Raw genomic sequence first — 16,709 nt, 5'->3', positions numbered from 1 at the left:
TGTGTGTGTGTGTGTGTGTGTGTGTGTGTGTGAGCACAGCAGCACTGCGGCAGGCTGTGATTGATGGTGTGTGTTAGGAAGCTGGAGTCACAGTCATGGCTGAGAGACTCCTCATTCTGCTGAGAGCAGCACTATTACCAACACTCTTTCGCTCACTATCCCTGATCCTTCTCCTTTGTCCTCCCCTTTTCTCTTCTTTCCACCTAAATGGTTTTATTTCCGTTAGTTTTTCCTTTATTCTTGAATCACTCCCTCCGTCTTGCCTTCCTCCTCTCATCTTTACTCTTGCTAGAACTGACATCTTACTGTATATTTGTCTTCATCCCCTATTTCCTTGTGACGACACGGTGCTGGAAATAGTGCAGCACATTTGTTTTACCTCACTGTGTCTGTTATCTCTCCCCCCTCTGCTCCCTCATTGGCCAGCAAGCCCTTTCCCCTTCTCACTACCTTTCTGAAGACGAAGGGCTCCTCGTTGTAGAGAGGGTTCAGTCCGTTGTTCATCACCATGCGGGTGCGGAACTCCTTCCGGATGGTGTCCGTCGGCAGCCCGTACATGTCCACCTCAACGTACGTGCCAATTTTCTTGTCTGACAGGAACTGTCCAGAGAACACCTTAAGTAAAACATTAAAAAGAGGACATCATTAGGAACATTTATTTGGCAGACATGGATTTCACAAGATCACTATAGAAGTAGTAACTATTGACTTTGAATTATTTAACATTATGTGGTACATTCTAGTACCATCTACTAATGTTTCAAAATTGTAAGTAGAGATGTGTGTTTTAAACAAACTACTCCGCCCCCCTAGATTTTAATCCTACAACAAAACCAAGCCTCAAATGGACCCTTGTATAAATATGAGTATTTTATATGGATACGTTTTATAAAAAAGTACTCTTTATAGTTTTCTTTATTATTTATAGGGTTGAACAGTTCTCCTAGATGAGTACAGGGTCCCATGGACTGACCTGAACACTGCAGGTTGCTGCGATGACTCCGTCCACAGGCGTCTCTGAGAAAGGGTCAAACATCCTGTCTGACCGCCGCATGAAGTCAGGCTTCAGCAGGTACCTGATGACACAACATCAATCCACCTTTTAGATCACATGTTGAAACACATGTTGAAACACTGGAATGAAACACAACATCCTAATAACAATATACTCTTAATAGTTTCTACAATTATTTTAATTTTAATTTAGGCCCTAAAACAATGTATTGGGAATAAGGAGGTACTTAAGGTGTGTGTGTGTGCGTGTGCGTGCGCGTGTGCGTGTGCGTGTGTGTGTGTGTGTGTGTGTGTGTGTGTGTGTGTGTGTGTTATCCCGGGGCCAGCTGAGTAGCATTAGTAATGATGGGTGTCTGCAGAAGCCCTGATCTTCCCACATATGAGATTCCAGCATTAGCAGTGAGCGCTGCGCCTCAGGGACAGTATTAGAGCCGAGGGACGAGACAGGAAGAGATAGATGACTGCAGAGAGCCTCAAAAGCGGGTTTACGTGGAGCCCGCTTCCCCGAAGCACTCATTGGCTCTCAGGGCAGACAGTAACTATGGTAGCCGCTGGCAACCACTAATGAGATGTGACAAGCTTTAATTGATGAGCTTCGGATAGGGGCGGAGGAGGGAGGGATGGGACGGATAAGAACGAGCTAAGGGCAGGAGTGAGGAGCTGTTCTCACCCGCAGGAGCCGTTGTACTCGTACTTTCCTTGGTTGAGCTGCATGGCCAGATCTGAGAGCGGATGAGAGAAGTGTTGATGACAGATATTACTCACAAACAACAACATTTGAAGCAATTAATATAATTTGCATTGTTTTCTGTTGAGCTTTTCTTTTTTTTTCACTTAAAGACTTTTTTCTTTATATTTTCTCTGACATTTCACTTATTTTTCTTCCCTCTAACCATGTATTACTCCATCACAGAAACTCCATCTCTTTTGTGACAACCCCCCCTCCAGGCTAGCACATGCTCAGCTCCCAGCAGGCCATATGGTCCGACCCCTTTTGCCTCTGGCCATGGGGCAGCAGCTGTTTTCCAACAGGCATCACATAGTACATAGGTATGCATGTGTGTGTGTGTGTGTGTGTGTGTGTGTGTGTGTGTGTGTGTGTGTGTGTGTGTGTGTGTGTGTGTGTGTGTGTGTGTTTTTATCAGAAATGTTCAGAGGGAAAACAGATGATGTGTGTGTGTGTGTGTGTGTGTGTGTGTGTGTGTGTGTGTGTGTGTGTGTGTGTGTTTATGTGTTTGTGTGTAGGTTCACACATGCATAACCTAATGCTGCCAAATGACGTGCAAACCATTTGCAGAGCCTGTAAACCAAAATCTGTTGTTCCCACGAGTGTGTATGGTTCAAAAGTGTGTATGGTTAGGGAAGACAGTTAATTGCAAAGGGGGTGCATGATTTAGATTTATGTCACAGTATGCTGACACACTTTATTTGCCTGATTTTGTATTTAGTCGGCTGTTTTTATAAAGCAAAAAATACATCAAGAAATAGCACTATGGTTTCCCTAAACAAAAAGCTTATGAAGGTATTTGTGACTAAGCACAGACTCAAGGAGGTTGGTCAGTGTCTGGAATAACATGGTGCCACGTAAATGTGGTATCCATTGTATTGGAAGTAGAAAGTTCCAGCACAGATCTCTAAAAAACCTTGGCCTATACTTAAAAGTCATCCGGAAAAAAATGCTTATTTTGTAATGTAGAACGGAAAATTTTATCTTTGTAAAGTCCACATGTTCTAATTGTTCTTGGCATGTGTATATTTGGATGTATGCTATGACTGGGGCAGTGAGGCTTGTTTATCAGTGACTCCATGTTTATCACAAAAAAAGATGCTCTCTGTGTGCTGTAGGAATATGAAAGGTCAGAAGTTCACTGCATGCTGGACTTTCTCTTGGATCAGAAGGTCAAATGAGTGCTTGCATTTGGTTACACATGTGTGCTTGGAGGATGTTTGTGCTGTATGTGGATTACTTGATATGGGGGTGTGTGTGAGGTCAGAGGTCCCATGTTGTGTGCTGTGGTACCTGGGGTCTGGAAGTTGAGTGAGACCATCTGGCAGCCTGCGTTCCAGAAGATCTGAGGCATGTAATTACTGGAGTCCACCCGGCCCCCTTTGGGGTAGATACGGCTCATCTGACGCTTGTTGTAGCTGCATGGACGCTCAGGAATTTATTTTTTATATTTTTAAAGAGAGAGCATGTGTGTTCCTGCACATGTGTGGGTATGCATCGGAGTGTGTGTGCGTCAAACAGACTGCAGGACTATTTTTAGTGTGAACAGCTTGGGTCAAGCCGTCCCATTGGAGCGAGAGAGAGAGAGAGGCAGTTTATGTGTGTACGTTTGTGTCAAGCCAAGTCACACTGGCCTCTGGAGGCCTGCGGTTCTTTTCCAAGAGCAGAGTGGAAACTCATTTGGCTAAAAAACATCCATTCTGACCTGCCTTTCAGCTCTCATTTAGGTGACCTCAATCTATCATTTAAAAACTGTAGACTTATCAGAAAGCTACATACGGCTTAGCACAAATAGCAGATAGACACAGGTAGCAGCTAAAGAACCACATTTTCCCCATAGGATTTGCTAGAGACCTCAAAATGATGATTTATTCACAAGGCGTGCAGACAAATGAATAATCATGTTGCTTAAAAATTGGAAGATGTTTAAATAAGCTAATGTTAGCAAGCAGTTTGATATCATTACATTTTAAGCTGATAAGCTAATGTCACATGTTATTTCTGCTGCCCCTAAGTGACCAAAAACATCAGCCATGTTTAAAGCATTTTGTTCAGATTTTGGTGAAGTAGCCATAGTAGGGATGCCTTCACTTTCAGTCACCTTGGATATTCACTATGGTAAAAAAGATTTCCTTAATTGAATAAGATGAGTGCTGTAGCAATTTCACAATACCACTTCTTATGTCATAAAGCAATTATAATGCTCAGATAAATGCAGCACAGCTAAGGCCAAAGGATACTTGACAAACTCGATGGCGTTGGTCTTCAGATAGCCCAAACCCACAGACTCGTTGAATGACGACATGTTATGGTGAATGTTCCTTTCTGAAAGACACAACAAAGGGGATAGAAAGTGCTTTTGACATTTTGCTTTTACCAGAGCAGCACATAGAAATAAACCACACAAATATACTGAAAATAACCCATCTTTTAATGTACAAGAAGCAGGACTAAAGTAGAAACACCAATAGAGGAAGTCGAAGCTCACCCTCCGCCACGTCAAAACTCTGGAACTTGACGGGCTGTGCGTAGTTGACCATGGCTGAGAGCCACGGGTGGATGTTAGTGGTGGCTCCTACATAGGTGTACTGAGCTATCAGAGCCTCCTCAGAGTCCTCCGCTTCTTCTGCAACCTGCACAGGACAGGGACATACACAAACACCCGTTACACACACACAATCACATACACACACAAACTTAAAAATGGATTGGTTTGATATATGAGTGTGACAAAGTGTAGCAGCAGTCATGTGCTCACCTTTTTGTTATTGTCTTGGTCAGATGCTTCTGAGATATCTGTGGCGTCTGTTGCTTCTGTGGCTTCAGACATCTCCGTCACTTCATCGTCCGGCACCTGGAAACACAGACAGCGCTCCATAATATGTTTCTTTATAATATCCATGTCCATTCTTAATTAAAACTTATTTAATGGATATTACCCAATTATAGAAACACAATAAGTTGTAGTTGCTTCTGTCAAGTTTCTGATAGAAGCAACCCTTTAGATTTCTGGCAGTGTAAATAGTTAATGTGAGCAATTCAGTTGTTAACAGTGACATCCCACCTTCTTGGTACTGTTGCTGAGGGTGTTCTCCTTCTTGGAGCTGACAGCGTTGCTCTGGGAAACACTGTTGGCCTCTTTCTCAGTGGTTGCCTCTGACAGACTGCTGGGGGCCTCAGAATTTAACTCAACCTCCTTTTCTCCTGCACACAAACAAACAATGAGACACAGACGTTTATTCTATGATAACGTTTCCTGTTGTGTACATGTCAGCTTAAACCCTTCTTATCACGCACACACACACACACACACACACACACACACACACACACACACACACACACACACACACACACACACACACACACACACACACACACACACACACACACACACACACACACACACACACACACACACACACACACACACACACACACACACACACACACACACACACACACACACACACACACACACACACACACACACACACACACACACACACACACACACACACACACACACACACACACACACACACAGCTGACCATTCTCTGTCTCCTCTTCAATCTCCTCTCCCATAATGATGGCAGGTGTGTTGGTCTCTCCTGCCTCCATGTGTTTCTTAAAGGCCTCTAGCTGTTCTGTATGACAAACAAACACACATGCGTTAATTAAACAAAACACTGATAAACAGACGTTAGAAAAGTCAGCAGGCTAAGTTGTGTACGTACTCTGTTCCACTTCAGGTTTCAAGCGTTTGTTTTTGATGAGGATTTTACGTTTGAGTTCACCTGGAGAGGGTAAGGGGCGCCCAGATTCAATCTGCCCAAGATAACATAAAAAACATAAACATTAAAACATAGATAAATCATATATATCATCCCAATGGATTTGACTGATTTGGTGAGACTTTTTGAATCAAAGAGAGTATCTACCGGGTAGTTTTCCAGAGGCTGTTTGAGGAGGAACTCGCCAAAGGTGTCATCGCAATACTTGGCCATCTTGTACTGCTGTGGTTTACTGCAGAGACACACAGAAGAGCATGTGGTCAACCTACTGTATCTATAACAAATGACATAATTGTTGCGTAATAACACCTTTGCTTACGGTAGACATACCTGCAATGGTTTTCAAAGGACAAAATAACAGGGTAGTCTGAGGTCACAAATGCTGTTTCCTTGATGGCTTGGATAACATCCTGTTGGAAGAGGAAGAAGGATAAAAACAATAAAGGGGAGAAGGAGAAGAGAGCAACGCTGTGATATATGTAATATCATAGGCTCAGCACAAGAGGGCAGGCAAGCCCAATGCAATAACATAGAAGCAGCCAGGAAAAAAGACTGGGGAAGGGAACGGTGGTTTGCATGTGTGCGTGTGTGTGTACCTTGAAAAGGATGTCCGTGCACATGGCCTTCCCATGAGTGATGATGGGCTCCTGGTCCTCTCCTTTACCGTCCCAGCAGTCCAGCTCCACACATCTGAAAGAGGGAGAGCAACAGGAACTGCATGAACCCACTGATGATGTACATTTCATGTAATATACATATATAAGAAGTTTAAACTGTGTTTGTTTGCATTAATTGAATAAGACTGCACACCTGCATCCAGACAGCAGGACTTGGCGGTACATCTCCACGGAGGACTTCCCTCCGAACTGTCGCCCCGTCAGGTAGGTGTTGTGGGACGAGCTGATGAAGTAGTGGGCCAGCGGCTGATCCATTTCCTGATACAGCTGCAGCCGGTCCAAGAAAACGGGAGCGTTTTCGTCTGACATCAGGTACCGGCAGAATCCATCACTGGACATGTGACCTGCGGGATAGGGAACCGGGAAGTGTAAGGTAGTAAGAATGAAATGTAACTGTAATTTTTTCTTAAGACAATTTGAACAATTAGTGGTCGTTACAATGAACTTTAAAAAAAATTACTTAGACTTAAAGTAACATTATTACTCTGATAGGCAGTATTAAAATCAAAAGTATTTGTGAATTATAGATTAAAGAAATTCTGGATATGCATACATTTTCCTTTTAATTGTGTGCCAAGGAGGAGCACTATCAGTTCATTTTATGATTGTTGATATGTCAAAATAATAAGAGGCATTTTGACAGAACTATGCCAATAGTCTCATATAATATGCTGTAGTTTCAAAGGTACACAGGCAGATGGCAGCACAGCCTAAAAGATGTCCCCCTCCTGCTTCCCTTTGCCTCTACCTTTCTTCTTCAACTCGTCATCTCTCTCGTATTTCTCGACGATCTGCATTGCTCTCTTGGGGTCGTAGAACGGGAACAGGATCTCATTTAATCTAGGGTCACGTTGGTTCTGAGGAGCAACACGCACACACAGGGATTACATCACTGGCATATTATCTGTACGATCTTTCCACACAAAGTGGATCTAGCGCAAGAAACATATTCCATTGACAAACAGGACAAGGGCCAACCAAATGCAACATGGGAAACGTACCATCAGTGCTCATTTCCTTATTTTGATTTATTAATATAAGTAAATCAAAATAGTTTATTTTAGTAACTTTTCTGGGCTTAAATGGAGAGCACTTAGGTATAAATAGGAGGAAACAAACAAATGTCATTTCTAAGATGTTCTAAAACAAACTGTGAGCGGTTAAGTGTTTGCTTAAAAAGGAAGGAAGTGATATGTGATGCGGAGGTTGAAGGCAACTCTACTTTAAAAAAACAACAGCATCAAAACATCGTTATAATGTCAGTGCCCACACACACAGCCAGGTGGGAATTAATCCAAACAAAGCACTGGCTCTGTTGCTCATCGATGCGCAGGACTGGGCATGAAGCAGCAACACACAGCGGGGGGCCCGGGCAGGTAGGCATCCAAACACAAGAGCACGGCCACAAAAAAACAGACACAGACAGCAGGAAACGAGACGAGCCGAGTCGGAAGCAACAGGACGGGAACCTCTACCCTCCTGTTGCCGTGGCAACACCAATCAGACACGAGGAGGAGAGCCGGGGTAGCCAGCACATGGGGGATTGGGATGAGGGCGGGAATGCAGAAAAGGGGAGCTGGTGGAAGTTGCCCTTGCAGGTTGACTGGAGGTTAAATACTTTGTGCACCTCATTAAAAAGGACTTTTCATTTAAGGGCTTTTAATGAGGGTCAGGGTCCGTGCAGCCGGGCTGGAGGGCAACTTCTAACCAGAGTGGGACGGGGCAGAGCAGGATGGGGTTGCAGCAAGCAAAACACAGAGAAGTTAATGAATGATAAAGAGCTTACTTCATTCAGAAAGCTGACTAACTGGTCTACAGTTAAATAATCAGTTTCTTTCCCATTGCTGCAAAGGAATTCATTAGAGAAACAAAATGTTATGCTTCTTAAAAATAGACACCCTCACAGTCATTCACACATTCAGTCAGTTAATATTAGAAAGCAGTCTTTATAAAAAGGGGGTCATACTTAAATGTTACACGTTTAGTAATAACATGTTAATAATCACTCGTATTTAACTGTGGAAGCAGGTTAGGCTGTCCAGACAAAGTTAGTGCAGCAGGCGCAGAAACATTTGTCCTGATTATTTCAAATAAGATGCAGTAGCTCACACTTGGGGAATATGTCATTGTTCTGTATCTGCCAGTAACATGGGTATAGACAATGCTGGGGGGCTACAGTTAAGTTGCTTATTTGGACAAGTGGTCATCTTCTAGTATTAATTGTGAGGTAAAAAAATCAGTAAACATGATTACCAAGAAAACAGTGGGCAGGTTTAAAAAATAATAAAAAGCAGACTCACATTTTCTTGAAGAGTTCCTCTATGTCTGTGCGAGGGCAGATCTTCTGTGTGAGCGCGTAGAAAATGTCAAAGGTGAAATCTGAAGGTTCAATCTCATCGTTCTGTGGGAGATAAACAAGCCGTGAGAGATCTGCACCTCCAGATTAAAGTGTCACATATCATACGTCTGACCACTGCGGCCTTCAGCCAGTGTCTGACCTTTCCACTCGGAAGGCCGAGGTCCTTCAGAGCCTGAAAGATCCCCTTCTCCGTCTTTCCTGATGCAAAGGTTCGAGTAATGCTGTGAACGAATCAGAGAGAAACACAGTGTGAGACAGATGAGAGTCACTGGGATGGCCAAATAATTGTACCAACTATCTAATTTATTCTTACCCTCTTACGGGAATTTTACCATTCACATTGGTCAGGAAGCACATTCTCATCCAACTAAATGAGACATGAAAAAAAAACAATTCGGATATTTCTCATACCAGAGTTGTACTTCGTAAGGTTTAGTGAAATCAAAAAACTAAAGTGCTAGAAGTGTTCTAATGTAAAATGCACTCACTGTTTCTTGAGGCAGGTCATTGGACAGACGTTGTTTGCCTTAAAGTTGTGAATCACTGACCTGAGACCCTCGATCCATTTCTGCAAAACAAACAAGCACCAGTGTTCAGGACACACACTGTCAACACACTGACCATACACTCCCAGAGTATGCATTGTGTTTAGAAGTGAGTGTCATGGGGGAAATAAACACAAGCAGATCAATTGCCTCTTAAATTCACACGCACACACAGACACGGTTGATGGCCTTGACAGAACCACACCCACACACACCCCCCCCCAAACACACACACACACACACACACACACACACACACACACACACACACACACACACACACACACACACACACACACACACACACACACACACACACACACACACACACACACACACACACACACACACACACACACACACACACACACACACACACACACACACACACACACACACACACACACACACACACACACTGATAGAACAAGGGATTCATTGTTTTCTGCCATTTCCTTGATTTTATGAAATGTAGTTTGTTTCTTTTCTCTTAATATGCTTATTATTACTTGGCATTTTTGAAAGATTGTCCGTTTTACATTCGTGCAAATAAAGCATAATAAATTAATCAGACAATCTCATCTGTTCCAAACTAAAAATGTATTAATGAGTGAGAACAAGATGGATGGAGTGGCAGTCAGATTTCTCAAAGAGCTTTTTTTGTAGCTGAGTGCGAATGAAATCAGAGGTAGAGTGAGATAGTAGACAAAGAGCGAGACAAAGAGGATGAGAAAATAACAGCAGAAGCAGGAGCACGGGGGTCTCAAAGGGAGATCGAGATGAGGTGAGACAGGGAGAAATGACTCATTCCAAATGTGTCTGTTTATCAGAGAGAACCAAGGCCGCGTAGGAGTTAGCATGTGAACCATTCACCTAGCAATTTGCTTTCTTTCTGAAGTAATCATTTGCTGTGTAAGGGTTCCATATGATGTGGAAGTGTTAAAGGAAAGTGCGGGTGAACTCAATGTGCTAGGCAGAGTTGATACCAGCTTAATTCCCAGAACATGTTTTTCTAACCAACAAAATCAAAACAAAATCACCTGAAAAAAAGACGGATTTGTCAAAGCAGCACTGACTTTTGATATGAGGAACATCAAACTAATTCTCCAGTTCTGCAGGTCAGAGATATTGTATCATTTCACTTCTCCATTCATAAGAATGTTTGTATTTACCCTGGCTGTGTCCGGGCTCTCGGCCACCATGAACACAAAGTTGAGGTTGACCAGGTCTGTGCCGCTGCAGATGCAGATGATGCAGCCCTCTAAGTCCGACTCTGTCTTTCCAAGAGCCTCGAATGATGCCAAGATCTTGGGTTCCTGAGAAAAAGCGAAATCAAGAAGAGCGTCAAACAGATACAAATACATGCCTCAAAAGATGACAGCAAGAAACAGAAGCATCCCGAGAAAGGAACGGGGATGGAAACGGAAACAAGTGGTCTACAGTGATGTGTCTTCATTTGGACTAAGTGAGGTCCCTTAGTAGTGCACTGCCATATTGTGCTCTGAAAACATTAGTGCAGTATGTGAATGTCTCAAAAACAGATGGTGTGCACTCACAGGAAGTGACGATCGCCGCTGTTAGCTAGCTAGCTACGATCCTTTGCAGTACTAAATCAATACAGATGGCTCAATTAACCCTATAAATGTATCGATGGCCTCTTTTTAACCCCATGATAGTGGTAGGTTCCTTAAATTGTGAAAAAAAACAACATGTATCACTTTTATTTGTACAGTGCTATGTTTACTGAAGCAACCGCAACAGCTACAAAATCTTTTACTTCCTGTATGTAGCCAATATGGCAGCTGTTGGGTGGGAGAAGTATCCACTATCCACACTCAACTTTTAGACCGTTATGATTACTCATAGTGCACTGCCTTTTGCCATACTTTGCACACTTATGAACAAAAAATATCAAACATAAGTAATTACGTTTTTTAATTGAGAAACAGTTCAGGTGTCACATAACCTCAGAAATGTAGAGAGGTATTGCATTTAAAGAAATCTAAGGGGATCTCTTATTCCGGTATCTTTGCAGTAAATAGTTACAAATGACAGAACACAATGGGGAAGAAGCTTAGAGAGAAGGCAGTTGAAATGTTTACTGCTGTTGTAGAAAAGCCTAAGGAATATGAGGACCATGTCTGAGAGACATAAAGCTCTGTGTCAGCCAAAAAGGGATACGATGGACATTCATCATGGAGGACCAGATTACAATAATACATTCAAAAAACATCTCAGAGGCTCGATGCTTTGGATGTGTCTCACAGTGGTGGAAAGCAACACTTCAGACGCCACTTTACTTGAGTAGGTAGGAGAAGGTGAGCAGACGAGTGGTGAGCAACATGATGGAACTGACAGGAAGTAGCCAAGTATATTTGAGTGTAGTTTGGTTTAATTTCAGCCAAATACCAATCAACAATTAAGACAGATTGATAATTATCTTGTTTTTTTTAGCAATACAGTTGACAAATGTACGGTAATGCAATGGTGGCTTCTGAATAGGTTTCTATTTGTTGGAAAAACAAATACAATCCTATGACACCTAAACATGATTTTCTGTCTTCTATGTCAGTGAGTTTTAATTTCTGTAATAACAAAAACGGGGGGAAATAAAGTGATTTGTATTGTGATTGAGCACACATCACAAAAGTGGGGAAGCTCATTTGAATGCACAACAAAAGAACAATAACGATAGGGAACAACATTATTATTGGTCCAAACTACACAAGTGTTGGCCTTTGTTTCTTATTTTCCTCACTCCACCAATAATCTCTAACAACAAAAAATATAGAAAACAACCACTGTACTTAGAAATAGAATCTCAATCGAATTTGAATGCATTTATAAGGGTTAAATAAAGGGTGAAAAGGCTTAATATCAACTATCTATATTTAATGCCGAAAAGTAAATGCACATATTACACTAGATACCATAATATATAACTATGTATACATTCTGACATTTAAAGACCTGAAGAAGAAGTTATTTCGCCAATAAAAGATCTCAACCAGGAAACCCAAGAAAATATTATCTCACTATCAATGAAACAGCACGACTCCTTCCTCTCATCTTTTCGGATTTCCACCATCATCGTCACCATGGCAGAGCGTAATGTATTTTTGTTAAATAATTGAATTAGCTGCAACAGGCAACAGGCTCTGCCGTTTGAAAACCCCAGCCAGCAATTACCCTGTGCCATTCATCTTCTGGTTCTCATTGGATTATCTGAAACAGCGCTCGGGGGCTCGTGTCCCCGCGTCAGCCTCCGAGGAGAAGCCCTGCTCTCGCTTGTGTGCGACTGACAGAACGGTATACGATGTTTTGAGCAAACAGGAGGAGCTGCCTGCAGGCTGTACAGTCTGTATACGTGCCCTTACACATGTACACACGCACACATGTACACACACACACGTCCACACGGGAGGGCTGGGCAAACAGACCCCCTCCTGCTGTCAACAATGCGTACACAACCCGGTAATGCTTGTGTACATACCAGTGTCTCCTGTCAGCTGTTTGACTTTAAGTGGCTTGACAGGTTTGCATCCTAATTATCGGCAGGCGTCCGCACATGAGGATTCTCCTAACAGCTTTCATAATTCATCTATTCCGTATGATGCCAAACGCTACGACATAATAATTCATTAACTGCATGAAGCAATATTGAACATACAGGGAAACCATACAGGATTCTGTTTGTGGATTTGGCTCTATATCGGCTAAATAAATAACGAATGGTGCCAGCTGCTCTGAAAATACAGAACAAAGCAGCGTGTCGGTTCATAATGGCTATTTCGAGATCAGTTTCTGATCACAAGGTAAGGGAAGGTAAGGGATCCCACAGTTTGTATTGTGTTCGTAATCAAAAAGCACCATTTCTAATAATTCCTCTAAAGCAAACACACACATTCTGATACATACATCCTGGAGCTAAACCCAGCAAGGGTTGTATAAATATTGAGTTAAATATTTCATGTCTCTGCCTCTGGAGAATCTGGTAGAGAGAAGAGGTTTAACACACAGTCCCAGATCAGTCAGTGGATCGATAGACTTCTCTAATTAAAGCAGGGATAACATGATAGACGTGGGACTCCCCCTGCATTTGACCAGGAATGCCACTGCGAGCGAACAGGAGACCGAACGCTGGGTGTGGTGGGCGGAGAGCGGGAATGTTGTACAAAACGGAAGCGAGGAAATTGTCTCTTCTCGAGGTCTCACCTTTGGGACGCCACCGACGCGAATGCTGTTGATGAGCGAACACTCGAGAACCTGGCCTTCCTGCAGGAGAGAGACACGGGAAGATGAAGAGGAAATAGGTAGAGGGAGACAGAGAGGGGTGAAATATTTCGAAACCAAGATGGATGGGTCACAGTGCTTTTTATTTGTTTGGCAATCATTTCTAATACACAGCGGCAACACCACAAGATGTGGGTTATTATGAGAAACATCTCCACATCTCCCCCTTAATCAAGTTTCCAATACTGATAACATTTTCCTCCTTTGTTTACTGCTTTCAAGATGGATATTACACATGGTTCAATTTTGGAAATCATTTGCGTTGAGACAGACTCCTGCATCACAACACAGGATAAGCAGGGGTAAAGAATGCATGAAAAGAGAAGCGGATGTTTACTATGATTGATTACCTATAATCTCCATTGGGTGATTGTAAAAGCAAATGGGCATGTAGTGAAAGCAACCGGCCAGATAGAGGAAAGGCAATCAATGTAACAGAATGCATTGGAACATAGTTATGACAAAAAAGAAAATTATAAGTATGGCCCAAATCTCTGATAGATGCAAATACAATTACATTTGAGTTTTGCGGCCTTGATAGGAACACATTATATTTGCCAAGGTGACAGTTTTAAATAATTTGTTTTCTTATTCAAATGAATTAAACAAAGAATAAAGTGAAATTCCTCTTGACAAATGTGTCTCTAGACGTCCGTAAAATCACATGTTGTACTACAATACCAGAATATACCAGTTTGCACTGTCCCTGTTAAATAAACTAATACAATAAATGCAGCTTACTCTGTTTATGAGTGGCAGGATTATGATGATGCTGATGTATGTATTATGATTTTTTTTTCACATGGACTGGAGTTTTCCAAGGGCCAAGAAAGGTTTGTGTCAGGGAAAAAAAGATTTCAATATGATAATAAACATGAGTAAATCTAAATACTTTGAAGAGAATACACTTTCATGAGTCGTTGAGTTTACCTTCCCCTCACTCTTCCAGCAGATGAAAAAGCCAAACTCGTCCACCGTCATCTGACAGTTGGGCTCAAAGACGAACGGGTCCTGCAGAGGAAAAAAACAACATGTTTTACAAGAGACGAGGGCTTCATCAGTCACAGGGTTTTATTTGACATGGGGAGACATTAAACAGCCAACCTTTTAAAAACACACAGGGGTTACGCAACCAGACAAACAGATGAAGCTAATCCTTCTTTTAAAAGAGGTACCTGACTGGCTGAAGACACACACACACACACACACACACACACACACACACACACACACACACACACACACACACACACACACACACACACACACACACACACACACACACACACACACACACACACACACACACACACACACACACACACACACACACACACACACACACACACACACACACACACCCTCAGGTATCACACGCTGGGCTTATGGCAGGGGAAGTGACATTATCCACGTTACCTAGAATAGCCAGGTTCAAAAATACACACACACACACAATCAAACCAAGTATGTGCAAATACGTTCAGTACGCGCGCGCACACACACACACACACACACACACACACACACACACACACACACACACACACACACACACACACACACACACACACACACACACACACACACACACACACACACACACACACACACACACACACACACACACACACACACACACACACACACACACACACACACACACACACACACACACACACACACACACACACACACACACACACACACACACACGTTGCGTGAGGAAAGGAAACCTATTGCCAGGGCAAACACAAATGTGTCGGCTATGAACTGTTCAATGCAAACATCCTCTGGCTGGAACACAGAGCGGTGCTTTAGAGGGGAAAGCGAGGTGCATGTGTGTGATTTAAAGTGTGTGCGCCCATCTATCAGCTCCTGTGCAACATGCAGCGGCCCTATTCTTCTCAACAGGAGTGTGAATGAATGGCCGTGTCAAAAAGCACTCAAACCATAGTTATAAAATATAAGAAAAGAATAGGAGACGGCTGCTGGGTCACTGACTGATATTAGTGGTAAAGAACAATGTGTCGTATTATGTTGCTTCAATGAGATACAATGCTGCAAATTGGATTGAGTTTGCTTTATTTGGCTACATCTTGTTATCGAAAACCACCATCTTCTTTGCATCAAGGAAATGGTGAGCCTGCTGTGAGTGCAGCTAAAAGCTTGCCTCTCTTAATTCTGAAATGGGACTGAAAGAGGTTTATGAAAGATAATGTCACAGACTGTTTTAGAACATACAGACGGCGGCTGTTACACTATCAGACAACTGGTTCTTGTAAAACTATACGGTTTATGGGAACACTCAGTGCTTCCTCACAAATAGGAGCAATGGGTGGATGTGGATGGATACGAGTTATGGTGGTCCAGCTCCCTTTTAATACAACTACATTCTTTTCTAAGTGCCTTGGTGAGTGCAGCAAGATCAGGTTATTTGGTTTTAGAAGAAAGAAAGCATCTAGATGTGATACACACAATCGTGGAATGTGAAACATTCACACACATCCTATCTGAGACACACGTTATTGTACATATAAACATTCCCATTAGCATTTCATAAACTATATTAATATGAGCCATTGGATGGGTGATGAAACAGGAAGTGCTCTGACCAAATGGAGCCCAGCAGTAAATGACTTACAGAATGGATTATTAATTATAATGCAAAAACACATTACTCTTATTATATCTTTCCTTATTTTGTTATATATCCTCATTTTGGTTTAAAAGCTTTGTTTCGTTTTAAGTGAATAATATCTTATGTCTGATACATTTCGAGCAATCATCATGAAGCAAAGAGAGAAAAAGTACTCTGATGCTGTCGGTATATTATATTTTCAGTGCCTCACGATTCTGACCTGTTCTTCTCTGCCTTCATTAACGACCTGTCAATATGAGGCCGTTCTGTCTCCATGGAGGCAAAAAAACAGACAGATCTTAAGTAATGATTTCCAATCATGGAGACAATGACACACACATGCACACACACGAGAAATCCACTCGGCTGTCAGCATGACTGATCACTAAAGATCTCTGACCTTTGAACTTACTACCTCTGGTCATGTTAATGAGGGAAACCCTTCAGAAAGATCTCACTCTAAGATGAACACTAATTAACTGTTGGAAATCTATAGCTTATCCATAAGCCTCCTCCAGTGCTTTCTCCAGGTTAGCTTGACGCAACACAACAAGAAAATGTAAGGAAAATATGAAAAAGGACACAGGCTCAGTTCAAAGAGGGACACAATATCACTACATGATCTTATAAAGAGTCCTTATAAGATATTTTTTAACAGGAC

General features: G+C 42.2%; 1 protein-coding gene across 2 annotated transcripts in view; it reads right to left on the bottom strand.

Annotated features, from left to right (window-relative positions):
• Window positions 1–16,709, bottom strand: part of plcb4b (phospholipase C, beta 4b) — a 66,568-nt gene that overhangs the window by 12,053 nt on the left and 37,806 nt on the right. For both annotated transcript variants that reach the window (XM_079643132.1, XM_079643133.1), the window contains exons 5-27: window positions 14,341–14,421; window positions 13,333–13,392; window positions 10,290–10,433; window positions 9,061–9,140; window positions 8,886–8,939; window positions 8,712–8,793; window positions 8,514–8,614; window positions 8,000–8,057; window positions 6,962–7,070; window positions 6,347–6,557; window positions 6,133–6,226; window positions 5,867–5,946; window positions 5,684–5,768; window positions 5,480–5,570; window positions 5,294–5,389; window positions 4,806–4,945; window positions 4,500–4,595; window positions 4,230–4,374; window positions 3,982–4,066; window positions 3,035–3,159; window positions 1,685–1,736; window positions 974–1,076; window positions 451–615 (exon numbers count right to left, since the gene is read on the bottom strand). In XM_079643132.1, the coding sequence (XP_079499258.1) occupies window positions 451–615; window positions 974–1,076; window positions 1,685–1,736; window positions 3,035–3,159; window positions 3,982–4,066; window positions 4,230–4,374; window positions 4,500–4,595; window positions 4,806–4,945; window positions 5,294–5,389; window positions 5,480–5,570; window positions 5,684–5,768; window positions 5,867–5,946; window positions 6,133–6,226; window positions 6,347–6,557; window positions 6,962–7,070; window positions 8,000–8,057; window positions 8,514–8,614; window positions 8,712–8,793; window positions 8,886–8,939; window positions 9,061–9,140; window positions 10,290–10,433; window positions 13,333–13,392; window positions 14,341–14,421 (2,337 nt within the window). The remainder of the gene's footprint in view (window positions 1–450; window positions 616–973; window positions 1,077–1,684; window positions 1,737–3,034; window positions 3,160–3,981; window positions 4,067–4,229; window positions 4,375–4,499; window positions 4,596–4,805; window positions 4,946–5,293; window positions 5,390–5,479; window positions 5,571–5,683; window positions 5,769–5,866; window positions 5,947–6,132; window positions 6,227–6,346; window positions 6,558–6,961; window positions 7,071–7,999; window positions 8,058–8,513; window positions 8,615–8,711; window positions 8,794–8,885; window positions 8,940–9,060; window positions 9,141–10,289; window positions 10,434–13,332; window positions 13,393–14,340; window positions 14,422–16,709) is intronic.

This window comes from Notothenia rossii, assembly GCF_949606895.1.
Source record: "Notothenia rossii genome assembly, chromosome: 8".
Taxonomy (NCBI): Eukaryota; Metazoa; Chordata; class Actinopteri; order Perciformes; family Nototheniidae; genus Notothenia; species Notothenia rossii.
This window is presented reverse-complemented; position numbering and strand designations above follow the sequence as displayed.